The 19,814-nt window shown below is 38.7% G+C and overlaps 1 protein-coding gene across 2 annotated transcripts in view; it reads left to right on the top strand.

Moving 5' to 3' along the window:
* Nucleotides 1–812: 812 nt before the first annotated feature.
* Nucleotides 813–19,814, top strand: part of ASPSCR1 (ASPSCR1 tether for SLC2A4, UBX domain containing) — a 78,453-nt gene continuing 59,451 nt past the window's right edge. For both annotated transcript variants that reach the window (XR_015741354.1, XM_026701867.2), the window contains exons 1-3: nt 813–1,089; nt 3,987–4,042; nt 6,630–6,744. Coding sequence is in view for 1 of the 2 variants with exons in the window: in XM_026701867.2 (XP_026557652.1) it covers nt 988–1,089; nt 3,987–4,042; nt 6,630–6,744 (273 nt within the window). In the remaining variant the exon portion in view is untranslated. The remainder of the gene's footprint in view (nt 1,090–3,986; nt 4,043–6,629; nt 6,745–19,814) is intronic.

Here is a 19,814-nt window from a genome sequence, read left to right as displayed (position 1 = left end):
TGACACACGGATTGTGCTTTTCCAGTTGATGAAAGTGGTAGTCCTATACGTGACTTTTTATTCAATGATAAAATGCCTTGAGAACTGTAAATAAAGGATAACATTCAATCTAAATTAGTACATTATTACAATAAACAGCAATTCAATCTAGATAATATAAACTCTAGCCAAAACTGAACATATATTATAGATTAAAATGTAAATCTGGTCAGTGAATTCAGTGATTCTTGCATTTTGTATTCTGTAAACAATGGGAAAACATCTTTTGTGAAAAAGGCTTATTCCAGTCTGAAGGCTCTAATAGTAGAATTACTCCTTGACTTAACAACCACAATTAGGACCTTCAAGTGCACTTCTTGATTCATGCAACGTATAGATATGCTTTTTTGGTGGGTAACTAAGCCAATTGAAGTTTATTCAATAAGCCATGATCCAGTCAAGCAATGTTGAGTGTAAGACACCCAACTTTATTTTTTTATCTAATGAGCCTTCCCTTCAGGGTAGTTACAACCTTGCCCATTTTATAACATGTACAAGACGACGCTGAAATTCCTTTTCTCCCCAGGTGGCCCATATAGTTTTAGCACCTGCACATGGACTGCCGAAAAGCGCTCTGGGCTGCTTAAGAGAAAAGAAAAAAGGTGGCAAAATGCGAGCCATGGAGGAGACGCCTCCAGAAGCCCAGGAGGACGACAAGTTCATATGTTAACCAAAGGGGAGTAAAGGCAAAGCTGCCTTGCATGTGCCAAGAGATTTCCTCAACCAAGCTCCCTCTGCTCGATATAGAAGGATCGCCATGGGCAGGCATAGACCCGCAGGGATGAAGCGCAAAGCGGGGTGGTGCGACGTCGAAGCCGCGCCCCTCCGCCGTGGCCAATCGGCTTCATTGCGGAAGAACCTGGTGCCTACAAGGGGCGGGGAAAGCTGGCCTGCATTAGGAGGAAGAGGAGGGAGGAGGAAGGAGGGGAGTGAACGAGGTAGAGAAAGATGTCGGCGGCAGGCGGAGGGGCGACTTCCGCCGTGTCAGTGTTGGCCCCGAACGGGAGGCGAGTGACGGTCCGAGTAGGCCCAAGCACTGCGCTGATCCAGGTGGGTTTGGTGAGGGCAAGACAGGGGTGGTGGTGGTGGTGGCGGCGGCGGTTACGTTCGCTCTGATTGGCCCCGGTCTGGAAAATTGGTGAGCAGGCTAGTTGTGTTTGGGTGTGCGGACAGGTCGTTGCCCTCAATATTGTTGTGGAGGAGCAGAAAGCGTGCGGTGGCTGTGTCGTTAAAAATAGAAAGCTAGGCCCTTGACGAAGTGAAGGTGGTTCCTGTGCTACCCAGGTGGTGGTGGTGATTGTGTTTTCTCACGCGCCTCTTTGCAAACGGGGTTCCGTGGAATATTGCCTCTTCCTGTGGATTCTCACCATTCTAGTTCTCTCTTATAGTTCGGCCCCTATACTAAAGTGTATGTGATGCAGGCTGCCTTACTAAGTGTAACTTGAGGAGGGGCTCTACCTTGAAAAATAAAAGTAGTACTGTAGTAGGTTACACGGTCTATTGAGCCACAGATTAGCCAGCCACTACTTAACCTATTGCCAACCCAGTTTGTATGATCACTATAGGGTTCAGAGTGTTTAGTGAAGCCAGAAAAATTGGGGTAATAAAAACAGTTGAATTAACTGTTGTTAAATATAGTCTGTCGAAAGGAAAAGGAACTAAAGAGAAATTATCTGTATAAATGACTGAATCAGAAATTGGGATACTTAAGAGCTTTGGGGTCCACTGTACATTTTTACTATTTAAAACCATATTTGCATAAAAGGCGTCATATAGTTGATTTACTGATGTTTTACTTAATCTATTTTTCTGAGTTTTCATGATATGCAGATCCAGAGGCTAACCATAAAAGCTGGATTTGCATAGCATGAGGTAAACTAAAAGAGTATGTTCAATCCAATGACTCCTTGTTTTTCTTTCAAACTTCTCAGCAATCTAATTAGCGGTGAGATTATTTTCAGCTTATAGAATTTCATAGATAAACTGACTATCCCTAATGGATCATAATTTATATTCTACTACAGTTGACACAGAAACTAGTTCATAAATCATGTTAAGCCTCAATTTTTAAATATGTCAAATAAACTCAAATTCACCTATTGTGTTAAATGATATCCATGGCTTACAACCAACAGTTCTGTTCATAATATAGTAAAGTAAGGCAAACTAAAGCAAATTTTTTGCCTTAGTGTTATGTGCGAACCTTGATAGGGTGAATTTTTTTGCTGTGTTGACATGATACATTGAGCCAAAAATCCAGTTAATGAGAATACACACTGTAATGGCAAGCATAACAGATTCTGGGTTTGAATGTTTATGGTTAAAGAATCCTGCACAATGGAGAGTTTATCTTCATGTGGACATGGCTAATGCCTTTTGTGAGAGGTATGTGTAAATTAAAGATAAATGTCTTCCATTTAACATAATTTAAGACTTCTATAATAGCTATGTTTCCAGTGCCCTGCTGAGGTAAAGCAATATTTTAATTTCACAATTATTTTTAGTTGTTAATGTTTGATTTATTTTGTTTAAACTTGGTTTTTTCCCCCCTCTGGGAGGGAAAACTATAGAAAATAAGTACGCTTGTTCACATTCAATCTTTTCTTGCCATGCAAACAAATTTTGGTTATATTCTCTCTTCATACAGACTAGTTTGGCACCTTGTGCTAAGTCATTTTTTATTTAAATATGGCTTATCCAATAAATACAAGTGACAAAATTGACAGTCACTCCACAACATAAAATATGATTATATTCATATCTTGGGCTAAGCTAAAACAAAACAATTGTATGGCTGTGTGTCATGTATAAACATAGATGCTAAGCACAGTAAATTTATATCATACAGGTTATTTTCCATTTCTGCTAATAATCAAGTTGAGTTCTACTTCTGTTAGCTACATGAACATATTCACGTTTTATTAGCAGGATGAAAGTGGTTTCAAACTACCTTCTTTAAGATTTTTTCAAACTTTCAAGTTCAATTTATAGGAACAAGCTGTCAACTTGATGACAAACTTGTAAAACATTAGTACGCCTGTTTCCAAGTTGCCACATGCTATCTAAATATTAACCAAATCTGATTGATAGATTTTTTTTTAGATTAGATAGATGCCTATACTTATAATTAACATGTTTATAATTTTTAATCTTTCTGAGCTGTTGCCTGCAAATTTAAGGCCGTAAGGTTTCCCCCTAAATTTATCCCCATAGCTCTAAGCCTGTGACATATATTGATCAGAAAACAGGTGTTTTGTTACAGATTCGACACCATAGCTACTGGCTTACAGCATAAACTATAAGTAGTCCTTAATTTATGACCGGTCACTTAAAAACCACTCAAAGTTTTAGGGATACTTGCAACTTGGATTTGAAGCTCTGATGGTGAAGGAACACCACCACCACCACCCCATTCATGATCATATCACATTTTGAACACTTGGTAAACAGGGCCCACATTTACAATTATTGTCAGCATGCTGTGGTCATGTGACCATAATTTAAGATGTTTCTGTGGTGTTTGCATTACAACCGCTACATTTGCTTTATGGCAGCTGCAAAAAAGGTTGTAAAATTGATCACAAGTGGTGGCCCAGTTAATGACTGTCATGACTTACAACTGCAAATCTGGGCACAATTACAGTTATAAGTTGAGGATTACTTATATTTTGGCACTTCTTGTAGCCATGATTCAATCACTAAGTTGTGTCTAGAACAAATATAATTGAGGGACCCCACTTTCTGTGAAAAGTATCACCCATGAGCAATTAATATGATTCTAAAATGCATTTTTGTTGATCTAAGTTATGAAGGAAAAAGGTTGTTCTTCCCTATGTCGATATGAATTTGAATTCCTATTTGACACATAAGTGAGGAGAAAGTAAATTATTTGAAATATCTTGTGTATACCAGTCCAAATTAATTCTCTGTATAATTTTTTTCTTCAGGTCTTGGAAGAAGTTTGTAGAAAGCAGCATTTTAGTCCTAATGAATATGATTTGAAGTAAGTCTTACTGCTTTATTAATCAAATTCATATGGTTGCCTATCTCACAAAGAGTGATTCAGGGTGGCATATATCAATCAAATGAAACACTAGATGTAAAAACAGATATGAAAGCATAAAAATCCACATCAAAAGATAAATATTATAACAAGGAAATATACAAACCTTAGGCAGAGAGAGATTAAGAATGCTTACCTCAGTGATGGAGCCATCTAGCCAAGTCTCTGGATCTATGAGAGTCCCAGGCCTGGTCATATAGTCAGGCCTTCTGGAATGTCAAAAGGGTTGGGGCAAAACTAATTTTTTTGGAAGGAGAATGTTCCTTAATGCAGGCACCACAAAATAAATGTAGATCCCTACCTGATGGTATTCATAAGCATGCCATCTTTGCCAGATCTAATGGGGTGGGCTCATGTAGCTACAGAGAGATGGTCCCTCAGATAGTCTAGTCCCATATCATGAAGCGTTTATGTTAAAATCGGCACCTTGAATTGTAACTGAAAGCAGATTGGCAACCAATGCACAGCTTGCCATTTTCCTCTTTCTTTGTCATTATTTTATTGGAAAAAACATCTGAAAGAGTTTATGGTAGTAATTCCAAAGATACTCCTTTTTGTTATCTGATTCTGAATGTGTATGTTTTCTAGATGCGTAAGTTAACTGTTCACTAATGCAGCAAATCAATTGTACTATAATGGAAATTCATATTCCCCTCTCTACAGTACTAACAGTAAGATAAATGCATTCTAGTAGGCAAGACCCCTCACTGCCTTAATAATTGAGATAATTTGGGTATAAAGTTCTATAATCTCTAAATTTAAATTTATTGGAGAACCTGATAGCATATTAGGCAAAGGACCTCCTTGTAATTTATTAGTATTAATATTAATAGTTAATTAATAAATACCGGTACCAATATATATTATAGTTTCCATATTGACTTGGTTATGTTTTTCTTGTTTACCTTTAATTTTATGTGAAAGAGAAAGTGGTATTCGTGTATATTTCCAAACATAATGGGTTCCAGCTGCAGAAAAAATTCTGGCAATAATTTGTATCTCATTCTCCTCCTGGCTGGTATTCCAGACAACTTTATTTTGGTTGCTCGGCTGACACTTCCTGAGTTGTTGAAATCATCTTTATGTACATTTAATTCATTTTCCAGCCCCTTCATTTAAAAAAAAAAAGATCAGTGGACATATACCCGCACCCCAATAGGTTTAATCCTTAGCTTTACTTTCAGTTGTCCCTGGGTTTGATTGACATAACCGAATCCAAATCTAAAATTTAGCTTAGCATTCTTTGTAAACACACTCAATGATTGGTTCAGACATTGTTCTAAGCCATGGTTTGCCTAAATATGACGTTGAATAAACCATAATTGGTTAGAATCATGCAGCATTAATCCATAAACCTTGGTGAATAAAATCTCAATAAGTGGCTTCATACAGTGAAATAAAACGCAATGTTATGGCTTAGGGCAATACAGGAGGTCCTCGATTTATACCACAGTTGGGAACAGAATTTCTGTTAAGTGATGCAGTTGTAGAGTGCTTAGTGGCAGCAGTCCTGGTGTTTCCCATTGTGATTATTAGCTGAGGATCCATCCCAATCCAAACAATTCCAAGCTTGGTCCCTTCCAGGCCTAGTCTCAGTAAGGAAAGGGACTGCCTCCAACTCCCCTCCCTATCTCCTCCTCTCTGGCCTTTAGCTTGTCATGAGCCTTGAAGGGCAGGAGGCAACTCCAGAATTGCATAGCTCTATTGCTGCTTGCCATGTCGCAGGAAGCTGCAGCTACCTTGCACTCTTATAGCTTACCTTTGCTGTCGTCTTGTTCCTATTGATGACAGGTGTGGCGTAGTTCTGGAGCTACAAAAATGAGCCCCTGAGCTGCAGTACAAAGGCCAGCCCCAACCCAGCTCAGGAGTACGACACAAAGGACCTTTTTTGTGCATTACATCTCTGGTCCTGCAAAACATGGCCTCTGAGCCACAGTACAAAGCCCAGCAGTGCACTGCAAAGCCTTAGCCACCCCAACCCAGTCTCAGTCTTTCAAGGAAGCCATTGTGCGTGACCTGGAAGAAAAGCTCATGTGGCCAGCAGCTGCCTTGTAAAGGGCCATGCTAATTATGCCTCATCAGCGGGAGCAAGAAACTCTGAAGATCAGTTGGGGAGATGGAGCACAGGACTACTGAGATCAGAAGGGAGGAGATAGGCAGATGAGAGTTGAAGTGCTCCTGTGGTCATAAGTGCGGGTCGGCTGTTAAGTGTCCAAATTTTCATCACGTGTCCATATAGGTTAGGGCAAAACTATAAAAACTGCAACTACAAGCGCCCTTTGTAAGTCTCTTCATTCAGCACTGCTGTAATTTTGAACACTCACTGGATGAGTGGCCATAAGTCTGGAACTATCTGTATGTAAATTTAGCCTTTCTGACTAACTTCCATTTTAATCATTGTTTCCCCAAATAAGAACTTATCCTTCTACAGTATTTATTGATATATAATCTCTTTTAGAAATAATATATTGAAAAAAAGATGCAGCTTCAGTGTAAAGACTTATTAATAGGCATGTATGTTTTGCAGATTTCAGAGGACCGTGCTGGATCTTTCGCTGCAGTGGAGATTTGCCAACCTACCCAACAATGCCAAATTGGAGATGGTGCCAATCTCTCGTAATAGAGTAGGGATTGAACATACAGTATGTACTTTTTACTTTGATGACTTTGTTTTTATTTATTATCAAGATCTTTGTAGATTTTTCTTAGACAATATGTTCCCCTCTCCCTTAGCAGGGATCCCTGTCTACCTTATGGTGTGTGTGTGTGTGTGTGTGTGTATGTATGTATGTATATATATGAATATGAATATGAATATAAATTATTTAAATGAAATGTTATGCATCTTAAAAGACTGTATGAAAGCATTTTAATCTCTATAGAATATGCTAACTTACTTTTCATTTTTAGTCTCTTTCTCCTTTTAGTAATATAGTTTAGTGTATTAAATTGTATTAATATATTAATACAGGGGAGGAAAAAGAAAGGAATGGAGATAACATAGCAATAGCAGAATTCTAGTTTTTAAAGTAACATTCTATTATATTTCAAGTATAGTCATGTTTTTAAAACAAGCATGTGCTGTTTCTGCCAGTAGGTGGTATTAACAAACCTGGCTTGATTGCATTGTAGTTCGCTTATGTGGAAATTAGAAAATCTGACTGATTCTTGTGTTAATAAGATAGATTTTGAAATCATACTTTGCCTTGGCTTAAAACTTTGATTTATCTGGGAAAGAGCAAGTTACCACTCTTGATTATCACTTTTAAAAAATGAATGGTTCTGTCCTGACTTATTAATGAGAGAACTCTGTCAAACAAGCATGTGCTGTTGTTGTATGTGAATGCCACTGTGTTTCTCAATGTATTCTTAAACTCTGAGAACCTGCATCTTCAAAGTAGCTGCTTTTTATGTATGGCTACCTCAAATATTCCTTGATGCTATTTTGTATATAAGAGGATTTTGGATTTCCAGGCCTTCAGTATAAAATCATTATGATTATTGTTTGGAGTAAAAGCCAACCTATGTCACATCAGATTTTTGGTACATAGCTTATGTTAACTATTGAAATTAGATATTTCTGTTGGGTAAATTATAAAATATTCCTTGATATATTTTATATCAAGGAAATAATCAAATAATCAAGGAAAGATATAATTAGAAAATAGTATAATATTATAATTATTAATATCTTTTTATACCTAGAAGTGGGTATACTTATAAGCTTCTATCTTGGAAGAACTGTAACTGATCTTATTATTGAATATTAAAATATTGTGTACATTTTTGTTTCTAAACCTAATAGAATTATTTTTAAAAAAATAGTAAAAAGTTTATTTTAAATCTAGCTTTTGGAAATCACATATTTTTTACATTCCAGTTGTGCTTTGCAGGGAGAACCCAGGTAAACAGTATGTTGAGTTCAAATTTCAGCATATAAAATAAGGTTGGAGGATGACAAATTCCAGGCTTCATCTTTTTGAGTAGTTTCCTTTCCCTAGAGAAGTTTCTCCCAATCTCCTAAAAGATACTCTTGGGAGGTTGCATGTGGTTGGGGCTAAACGGTTAAAGATTGTAGCTAGGTTACTGGATCTTCTGCCCGGGAAAATCCTTCATTGGAGAATGTGATTGATGACACACCAAGGGGGGTGGGGGAAACAGGGTCACAGGTGACTGTAAATCACATGTGTCAGAGTTGGCTTAAACTGGGATAATGCGGACAAATTGCTCCTAAAAAATCTTTTGGATTCTTTTGAAGCTCATGATTTAATTAGGGCAATCTCCAGAACCCTGACATAATGTCCTTTTGTGGAGGGCATGGTACCTCTTGCCTTGGTACCAACCCCTTAAGAGGCCTTCCACAGAACCACAGTGTTGAATAACTTTTGTCAGGTATCCAGTCTTCCCTTTCTTGGGAGGTTATTGAAAAGCTTTGCTGTAGAGGGCCCTTGATATAGCAGATTATTTGGATTCTTTCAATCCAGATTCAGACCAAGGTGTAGCATTGAGGCGATGGTGGTTGTGCTTGTGGGTGACCTTTGGAGAGCTTACGATGGAGACAGTGTGACTGCTCTAGCTTTCCTAAATTTCTCAGCAGCTTTTGATAGCGTTGGCTGGGGTTTCTTTGGATTGGTCCTGGGATTGGGAAGCAGAGTTTTGCAGTGGTTCTCCTTCTGCCGTACTTGATTTCAGTCAGTTTTGGTGGGGAGGGTTCTAGGCCCATTCAGTGTGGGATGCTTCGGTGCTCAGGTCTCTTACCTATTCCTCTTTAACATCTACATACAATTGCTAGGTGAGATCATTTGATGGTAAGAGTACAGTATCAGTATGTTGATTATACCCAGTTACACAATTCTGTCCTGGCTGGGTGGGAGATGCTGTTGCACTGCTGACCCAGTGTCTAGACAGGGAAGAACTAACTCAGCCCTCAGGATCTGGTGTCTTATAGCAATAGCATTCAGGCTTAAACCATTTAGTGGTTTATAGTACTCTCTAAGGCAATTTACAGAGTCAGCATATTGCCCCCAACAACCTGGGTCCTCATTTTACTAACCCCGTAAGGATAGAAGACTGAGTCAATCTTGAGCTGGTCAGGATTGAACTTGCAATGAGTAGAATTAGCTTGCAGTACTGCATTCTAACCACTGCATCACTACAGCTCCTAAAGGTGAGCTGCTCCTCCCTGAGGGTATGTTTCCATTCTACCAGATTGGATAAAGTAAGCATGTTACAGGTTTCTTTTCTTAAACGTTGGTATTTAGTGGAATTTAGGAAGCATCTTTTCTGGAGCAGACCCTGTCTGTGGAACACCTCCCTGGGAGCTTTCAAGCCCCTGTACCTTTATTAGTTTATTTAATAAGAAGTATCAGTTTATTTAATAAGGCTTCAATTCTTAGTTCCTAATACTGTTAACTTTTGTTACAGGCAGTTCTCGATTAATGACCGTTCATTGGGTGTCTATTTGAAATTGCAAGAGCAATAACTGTAGTTATGACCCCTGCCGGAAGTTAAGGTTGATACAGAGCCCCTGTAGTCATACGATCATATGGTAGGGGCATTTCTTGTGCAACCTCTGCAATTTCCAAGTTTCCAATTTCCACATGAAATCACAGCCCCACAGACACATTGAGATAAGCTTAATGTGTAAGCCTTTCAAAAAAGAAGAAGTATACAAAATCAAGGACGGGAACAAACAGAATAACAATACTAGAATTGGAAGAGATGTTAGAAGTCTTCTAGTCCAACGCCCTGTTCAAGCAGGAGACCCTATACCATTTCAGACAAGTGGTTGCCCAGTCTCTTAAAAACCTCCAGTCTTGGAGCACCCACAACTTCTGAAGGCAAACCATTCTACTGACAAATTGTTTTTGTCAGGAAATTTTTCCTTATTTCTAGGTTGGTTCTCTCCTTATTTAGTTTCCACCCATTGCTTCTTGTCCTATCATCAGTTGCTTGGCATATAGATTGACCCACCTACTTATTTGTGGCAGCATCAGATATTGGAACACTGTTATGTCATTTCTAGTCTTCTTTTCATTAAAGTGGACATACCCAATTCCTTCAATCTTTCTTCATATATTTTAGCTTCCAGACTCCTAATCATCTTTGTTGCTCTTCTCTTCTCTCTTTCTAGAATCTCAAAATCTTTTTTATATTGTGGCAACCAAAACTAGTCCCAAGTCATTATAAAATGGTACTAACACTTCACATGGTCTTGATTCTGTCCCTCTGTTAATGCAGCCTAGGACTGTGTTAGCTTAAGAACATCCTTCCTCCATAACCAATATCTCCAAAACACCTTAATTAAGGCTGGTAGGACAAGTTACCACAGTTCAACAGCCAGTAAACTTCACTCCCTTATTCATTGATAATGTTACTTAGCCTGGTAGTAAAATGTCTTCAGGAAGAAAAAGAATTTCAGAGAGTACAAGAAACCAATAATTAGTGTTATTAGCTGTATCAACTACAAAAAAAAATGTTAAGTGTCTGGATTTTTTTTACATTTCTTATATTAGAATATCTTCCCTTGGATATGATTCTTGATCTCATGAATTCTGAATATGTACGTATATTGTCCTGGATGGGTAGATTGCAATTATATGATAGAATAATAGGATGAATATATAGCCCATTCAGGAGTTGTGTAAGTTTTTATAGATTGGTTTTATTTAGAAATGTGCAACAGAGATGTAATTTTAAATTTTCTCCAGAAACTTTCTGACTTTTGAACTATTTGTAAGACAGTGAAAGGTGAAAGTTCTGTATTGACGATGGAAAGGTCAGACAATAATTTACCCATTAATCAGTCTTGTTTTCCCATCATTGTAAATTTAGAAAATAATTGGCATGTTTTTCTTATTTTCTGGATTAAGTTTTAATATATAGTTTGGAATTTCTGTCAAGCTTTAGTTGCCTAAAGGTGTATTTGTGACATTCTTGGCTTTGTACTGTTGCCTAAAAACTTATGTAATTGGCAGAGTAGATTTCTGGGCAAGCATCTTGTGGTCTAGTGATGTCAGCTGTCAACACTTTTATAGAGCCAACAATAATCTGAAAGCTGTTCTTGGACAGGGAAGGCATTGGGCTAGCCTTGTTAGTGAAGGATGCAAGTACTTTAGTCCTGAGTGGTGATTGATGTGATGCCGTGTTTCCCATGAGCATCGGATTGCTTCTAGCAGGTCACTCTTTTGGCTATCCTATAAGAATGGCATCAAAAACATCCTGCCAGCAAAAACATGGTGCATATGAAATTTTGTGGCATCTAGGATTGACTTTGAAAACTCTTGTCAAAATTTTAGAGAGGTTTTGTTGTGTCTGTCTTTTTTTTTCAGTTCCTTTAATTATTTCAGTGATGAATGTTATTTGTGGAATAATATCTAATTATGGTGGCTCTGTAATCTTGCTCTTTAGATTTATTAGATGTTTTAAATAATTTTCTTTGCATAGAAATTGCTACTTGTTCCTGAACATGTGTAAGGGTCTTCTGGCAGCCTATATATATTTTATAGCTCAGAATTTCTGACTTAATTTATTAGCATCAAGGTGGGTCCTTTATTTGTTGCTGTATTGAGCTATATAATTCATCAGCCTCATCTTGCAAGCCAATGGCAAGGAGTGTTTGGAATTGTAATTCAGTAACCTAGAGAACTACAGAGTTTCAGTTGTAGATGATATTGAAAATGGGAAAATCAGTATCTCCAAATTAGTGTATTCTCAAAAGTAGCAGATATAATTCTGGTCTGCTTTGTTTATCTTTCTTTTTGGTGCATGTGAAACATGGCATATTACCTCTACTTACTGTTAATTTGAAATATATCATTATACAGCTACAATATGTAGTCCAGGTTTTACTCCAAAACCAGCATCAGAAAAGTAACTTTCATATATTTCATTTAGCTAGATGTTTTTCCAAGTCCAGAACTCAAGAGAATGCAGTTAGAAGATATTATGTGATTTATATTTCTTGAGAGATACTTGAGGATGTAGAATCTAGGAATTTTTTTTTGCGTACTAGACCAGGAATAAAAACAAACTTGGGCTCCAGAGTAAAAGACCAATTGATCTTGGTTATAGATCCCATTTTATCATAAGCATTGATTAACATGACTATTACCAGATTTGTTTGTTAAAATTGTCTGTTAAAATACATAACAGGCTAACATGTGATAGAAATCATATGCCCTTCAATTTGTTTATTCTAATTAGAAGTTCTTTGGATGGAGATACATGTTTACTCATTGATATGGATTGATAACCATCTAATTAATTTGGTGTGATGGCCATATCACCTCTGAAGGAAATAAAAGTGGTATGCCCCCAAATGTTCTTGTTTATATTATTTTCCATACTAGTTAATTATATGGCTTCTAGCATTTTACTAATAACAATAGCAGAATAAAATAGAACTAGAGTAATAAGTAAAATAATCTAGCAATATGTCCTCCATAGATGTCTCACTCTCGATTATGGTAACCAGAGCCCAAATGCTGTGTTGAAGAAAAACACTCTATAGCCTTTTCTGAATAAATTCTCTTTGCACAAATTAACAATCTAAAGAACAACCAATTTATACTCTAGATCAGTGGATCTTAACCTTTTTGAAAGAATCGCCCCCTTGAGCCATTGAGGAAGTTATCCTCACCCCTCTCCCAACATAACCTGGCAATCATAACACAGGGAAATAATTCTTCAATTTATGCAAACACGTTTTTTGTTTTCTTTAAAATTGTCATCAGGACATATCAATGCAAATAATTTATTTCCAGTCCTTTTCCCATATCTCAACTGTGAAAAATTCTGATGCCACCTATCACTTTATTCCCAAACTTTGTGATACATGTATTTAATTACTACCTTATTTATTCAATACACTTAAATGCAATGACCACTGAAAACAAAATTCAATTGCAAAAAAATGAAATGCCCGAAAAAAACAGTAACATTTAATGATTTAATTACAAGTGAATTTTAAGACGCAAAAAGAAATATAAAAAGGGCATAAGAACAAACCACAATGCAGGAACAAAGAATTTCAAGACGAAAATTCTGAAACTAAATTAAGATTCGAGGAAAATATATATTCATGCACACTGTAAAAAGGGTTAAAAAGACACAAAGAAAATTTTTACAGAAGGAAAGCAACAAAAATCAGAGCGACAAATTTAATGGGTAGAGTGAGGCTGCTGCGCAACGCGCATGAAGATGAGCGATGCGTATTCACATATGTCTGGCGTTCTGTACTGAAGCTAGCTGGAGGAACATTTTAAAACACAGTTCAATCCACTAATAGCGAGCGATCTGATGTTTTTGTATGACAGATATACAGTGGTTTATTGTATGAAAAAAGTCTCAAAAGTGTCCCCAAAACTTCTCGCTCCATCACCCCCATATCGGCCCCCTTCCGTTCCTTCGCCCCCACATCGCCCCTTTTCATTCCATCGCCCCCCTGAAAAATGAAATTACCCCCTGGGGGGCAATATCGCCCAGGGTAAGACTCACTGGACTAGAGGAATCCTGGCCAAATTAGAATGAATATATGGATGGTTCTCTTTGAAGGAGCTAGGCCCATAGAAACTAAGCCAGTTGGTTTCTAACAGCATTGTGGTTGATTGTCACAGTGTGACAGGATTCTTTTTGAACTGGAGTTATATTTTGTTCTTCATTGGTAGCAATTGACACAGAAAACGGGACAATGCAGAATTTTAACTACATACAATAACTTATATTTTACAGCAGGGCAACACAATACTGGTGTTTATCCAGTCACAGTGCATGGTTTCCTGCTGCCTCCCTCTATTCCCTCCTCAGGACATGGGAGGGGGAAAGGGAGGGAGAGAAGGAGGTGGGAGCGGGAGGGGCTGGAATTTTCTTTAATATGTTTGAAACTGCTTGACTTTTTCCTGAATCCGTTCAGACAAATACCTACTGTTTCTCCATGGGGAAAAGATCTCTCTCAGGGTCTTGGGTGAAGCAACCAGCCAGGTCCTTTCTTTACAGGCTTGGATGGAGTGCTTGATCCTCTGGGTCTTTCCTCCTTCTAGGGAAGCCACCCATGGACCTTTCTTCTCCCTCTCCTCCCAGTTGATCCTTTTGTGCTGTTGCAGTCTTTAAAATGTGTTGTGTTCTAAATTAAGACAATTAATTTTGAAGACCCTAAAGCAGTGGTTCCCAAACTTTTTCAGTCCACTGCCCCCTTGGTGCTACAAACTCATCCTCAGTGCCCCCCACCCAGGGGTGGGATTCAAATGTCTGTGGGCGTGGCCTAATTTGAGGGCATGGTCTGCTGGTCACGTGACTGGGTTGGCGTGGCCTGTTGGTCATGTGATGGGTGGGCGTGGCCTGCTGGTCACATGACTGGGTGGATGTGGTTTGGTGACTGGCAAACCAAGTACAAGTGGTCCTCACTTAATGGCAGGTTGCTTAACAAGTGTTCTAATTTATGACTGGCCTCCCCAGAGCTACTTGACCTGTTTTTGGAGTTTTGACAGCCATGTGCGGGCGCACACACACACACACACACACACACACACACACCCTTCCTTCTAACCCAGCTGGTTGGACTAGATATCTCGTTCACTTTCTCCTCCCTCCCTTTTTCTTTCTTTTCTTTTCAGTCCACCTCCCCCTTGGTGCTACAAACTCATCCTCAGTGCTCCCCACCCCCACCCCTAGACAGAATTATTTGGAATAGCGGTTTGCACAACCCACCAAAGAAGATAGTAACAGTAAAATTCAAAATTGTAACAATTAATTGCACATTCAAAATCCATTTTAAAAATCTTTTAAGTTAATGTTAATTCAACAAAATGGTTGAACATGATCCAGTGATACTAGGTTTTCAAAGTCTGATAGTCATTTATCAGTTTAATAATTTACTGAACAGTGAAGCAGTTACTAATGCGATGGATGTGCTTGGTGAATTGATACCAGTTTCCTAATGTCTGGTTTTAACTCACTTAGCAGGAGTCTTAAATCACCGCATTCAGTAATCTGGAGTCAATTTCTTTGCTTGGAGAGAAGTTGGATGACCACACTGAAACCACGTTCCACCAAATATGATGTTGGAAATGCAACAAGGAGCTTTTTAACTATTGTCCATAGTGCAGTATAGCGATCAGAAATTTCCTTCTGTAACCAAAACTCTTGGTACGATTTCTTAAACTTTGGCTTGAGCTCAATGTCATTTTTCAGTTCTATTAGTTGTTCTTCCACTACCCCCTCTTTCTCAATATCTAAAAATGGATTTATCACCCAATCTGGAATTTCCATCAAAAGAAGATCTTGATACTGCTCAGACATATCTTTATGCAGCATGTCCAAATGATCACAAAAAACATGGAGATCATCTTGTATCCCGCCTTTCTTTTCTAGCTCAGACAAGCTCGGAAATCGGTATAGCTCGTGATGGCCTATATTGCACTTGAATAGAGCTAACTTCAAAATAAATGTAGAGATGACAGATTTGGCCTTAATAAGATTGACTTCATTTCCTTGCAACTGCAGATTCACTTCATTGAACTTTATAAACAGTTCTGATAAATAAGTAATGTCATGCCTGATCTCTTTGAGTTCATCACTGAGCAAAGCATTCTTGCCTTCAAAAAACTCCACAACAATGTCAAAAAGATTGTAAAAGTATCTCAAACAGTTGCCTTTTGATAGCCAATGAACTTCTGTATGAAGCAGCAAACGATCAAAATCTTCATCATTCTCAACACAGAGCTCTCGGAATAGTCGATCATTGAGAGCATGTACTTTAATTTTGTTCACTGCAGTAATGACAGTGTGTAATGACTTGTTCAAGTGATCACTGAGGTTTTTTTGCAACCAGATGTTGGTGATGAATGACACAGTGAATGGTAAAGACGTTTGGCACTGCTTTTTTCAACTAAGCAACATACCCAACTGGTAGCAACCAGTCATTGATGGTGCTCCATCAGTTGCACAAGCAAGTATGTTAGTTAGTGGAATTTCCTTTTCTTTGAAGAACTCCTCAACAACATGAAATATTGACTCCCCTTTAGTATCTGTATTTAGTTGCCTCGCAAATAACAACTCTTGAGTCAAACTTTCGTCTTTAATAAAGCGCACATAAGCAAGAAGCAAAGATTCATTGCCTGGCAAAGTTGATTCATCCAGCTGTAATGCAAAGTCTGTTGTTTGTAGTATGCTGCACAATACATCTTCCACATTCTCAGCCATTCCATCTATGCGTCTTTGAACTGAATTGTTGCTGAGAGGAATTGTCTTAATTATATCATGTGGTGACTTATGCAAAACAGTACTCAGAACCTCACTAATGGCTGGTAGGATGAGTTCTTCACCAATAGTATGTGGCTTTCCAGACTTAGCAATCAGCAGTGAAATGTATGATGCACGCAAACCGTCAGTGTTTTGTTGGGAAGCATTAGAAAACATGTGAGACAGTGTTGGGCGCTTTTGAAATTTGTCACGAAGTGATTGAAAAAAAGTTAGATTCTTGTCTGCCTTCTCAGGATGTGCCTTCTTTCAAATGTTCGTTCAGTCTGGAAGGCTTCATTGCCTTATTAGAAAATACTTTCCCACATATTAGGCACTGTGGCAGCTGCTTGGTTTGATGATGCTGGTATAAATCCATACTTCAGATACTCTACACTATATTGTCTACATTTTTTCTTTGATTTTTCTGCTTCTGCCATTTCTGCTCTGAAAATCAGAATATTTACAATATGTGTATGTTCACATCTGGTTTGAAAAGAGTTACAGTTGCAAGGGGGGGGTGTTAGTAGAAACCTGCTTTTTTAAACCAAATGCAAGTGGTCCTTGCTTAATGGCCGGTTGCTTGGCAAGTGTCCTAATATTTATGACTGACTTCCCCAGAGCTACTTGACCCGTTTTGGAGTTTTGACAGCCTTGCACACACACACACACACACACACACACTCCTTTCTAACCCTGCTGGAGCAGGTCATTGGACTAGAATCGGCAAAGCATCTCTGATTAGATTCTAGTAGTGAATAGAATCTAATCAGAGATGCTTTGTTGATTCTTGTTCATTTGTTTTATGTCCGAGCGGAGCGGTGCACCAAATCAATGGGGTGAGCCTGAGAGAAGGAAAGAGAAGAGAGAGAAAAGAAAGAAGGAAGAAAAGGGAAAGAAAGAAAAGGGGCAAAGAAAGAGTGGGGGAGGGAGGGGGAGAGAGAGAGACAGAGACAGAGAGAGCTGATGCATTAGATTGAAATGAGGTCTAGTTTAGAGGCCCTTTCCCACATTGAAACATCTTTGCCAGCATCTTTGCCAGCACATTGAAACATCTTTGGCTTCTATTACAGTAATTAAAGGCTTTGTGGACGAAACATGGCCAAGACTATCAGAAAGCTGTCACATTTTGTTGAGGCTTTAAACAGGATCCATTGGACCAGATCTCCACCCTAAAAATTACTTTTCCCCAATGTATTACAGTGCCAATTCTGAAGAAGGCAAATCCAAAATGTACTGGTAAATTACAAGGAGAACACACACACACACACTCCCTTCTAACCCTGCTGGAGCAGGTGATTGGGCTAGAATAGATATCTCATTATCTTTCTCCTCCCTCCCTCCCTCCTTCTTTGTTTCTTTTTCTTTCTGTCCCTTCCTTCCACCCCCCTTTCTTTGTCCCATTTTCTTTTTCTGTCCCTTTTCTCTTTCTTTTCTTTCTCTCTCTCTCTCTTTTCCTCTCTCAGGTTCACCCCATTGACTGCTGCACGCTCTGGTGCAAAGGGGTTAATGGGGTGAGCCTGTGGCACCTCGCCTCGAATGCAGCTGCGGTGGGACGTTTGAAAAGGAGAGCAAAGCCACTCTGGCTTTCCTCCCCTTTTCAAACATCCCGCCACCGCTGTGTTCAAGGCAGGCATGTCAGGAAAGCGGAGGAAAGCCCGAAGGTACGTCGGAAAAGCGGAGGAAAGCTGAAGTGGCTTTACTCCCCGTTTCAAACATCCTGCCGCCCTTGCATTCAAGGAAAGGCCCCGCAGGTTCACCCAATTGACTGCTGCACACTCCAATATAAGGGGCTCAATGGGGTGACCTGCGAGGCCTTGCCTTGAACGCAACAGCGGCGGGACATTTGAAAAGGAGAGCAAACCCACTCTGGCTTTCCTCCACTCCCGCCACCACTGCGTTCGAGGAAGGCATGTCGGGAAAGTGGAGGAAAGCTGGAGTGGGCTTGCAGAGTGTAACTCACCTAGATCAGATGGTGGTAGGAAGGCAGGGCGGGCAGGCTGGCTGGCTGGTGCTGGTAGTGATGGCGGGCAAGAAAATGGGAAACGAGCGCACATGAGCTACATAAGGAGTGACTGGGTAGGGTGGGAGGGAAATGCTGTCAGTGATTGTTGTGCATGCGCGCAATGTCATGCATGCTCAATAAGGACTGACAGCAGAAAATGGAGGAGGGGGCAGGGCCAGCCAGGGGCCCTTTTTGCTAGTTCTTCAACCTACTGGAATGGTAACAACAGTTCTTGCGAACTGGTAAAATCTCACCCCTGAATTGTGCCCTGCGAGGGGCCCACCCCCAGCGCCCCCCTGCCGCCTCTTAGCGCCCCCTTGCCTCTTACCATCCCCCTAAAGCATCCCACCGCCCCCCAGGGTTCACTTTGGGAACCATTGCCCTAAAGCATTTGTTTTATTTTATCTATTTTTGTTTATTCAAATTTATTTTATAACCTTTGGTTTTAATTTTAGTTTGGTGTTATAAACCTCTGTAGCTGGCAGATAACAGATTTAATTAATAGAATAAAGAAACAAATGTACCTATTTGCAAGTAGAAGTATTCTTTTGGCCAGAATCAATTTGAGAAAACAAGATTTTTTTTTTGTCCTGAATTTGGACAGAGAAAATACAAATGGGTGACGTACTTGGGAAAAAGAACCTAAAGTGTGTTTAGAGCATGTTAACCAAGTGTTTCAATTCCCAAAGAAGCAGATCTCAAGTTATGCTTTCATGAAATGCTCAGATATGAAATTCATTAGGGAGTGGTGCCATTTATAATAATCTGTGTGCTATTTGTTATAGAGGTTTATAAGCTTATGGTGTTACGCAGAGCCTAAGTGGCTATTTTCAGTCCCTTTAATCTAGATACTGGACTTTAAATTTGTTGTAGAAAGCTAGAACAAATAGTACTGAGTTGAAACAATGTGGTAAGCTTGATACCTAATCAAATAATAGTTTATGCGGATTAAAAATGACACCATGTGCTCAGTGAAGCTCATAGTTATAACTTAATTTGACATTGGGTAAAGAAAATAAAACTTTAGAAAGTTAAGTTCAGGTAATATTTAAGATCTAATGAAAACAATATGATGGAAAAATCTCTTAGAGTTTTATTCTCAAAATGATTATTATGAACATATACCAAGCTTGCTGCTTTAGGATGATTCCCTGGAATAATTTTAAATAAAAAATTAAGCTTGAAATATGTAAAATATCCCTGAAATTATGCAAAGAAATGGACTTATTTCTCATTTATAATCTTGTTCCTATGAAAATTTTTAATAAGGCACTTATTTTTGTCAAGCTTGGCTATTGTGGAACAAATAGGTCATGGAGTAACATAATTCTTCTGCTAATTCTTTAAAAATACTATCAGGTGCAATTTGAAATGATATATTTCACAGTGGACGTTCTTTAATGTTTATAATTCTGTTAAGGCAATAGTAAAAATAAAACTTAATCCATGTTGTCAGTTATTTGTTTTAGA

Source organism: Pseudonaja textilis, chromosome 2, assembly GCF_049901715.1.
Source record: "Pseudonaja textilis isolate UNSWEBS1 chromosome 2, rPseTex1.2, whole genome shotgun sequence".
NCBI lineage: Eukaryota > Metazoa > Chordata > Lepidosauria > Squamata > Elapidae > Pseudonaja > Pseudonaja textilis.
The sequence above is the reverse complement of the archived record's forward strand: the minus strand, read 5'-3'. Positions and strand labels throughout refer to the sequence as shown.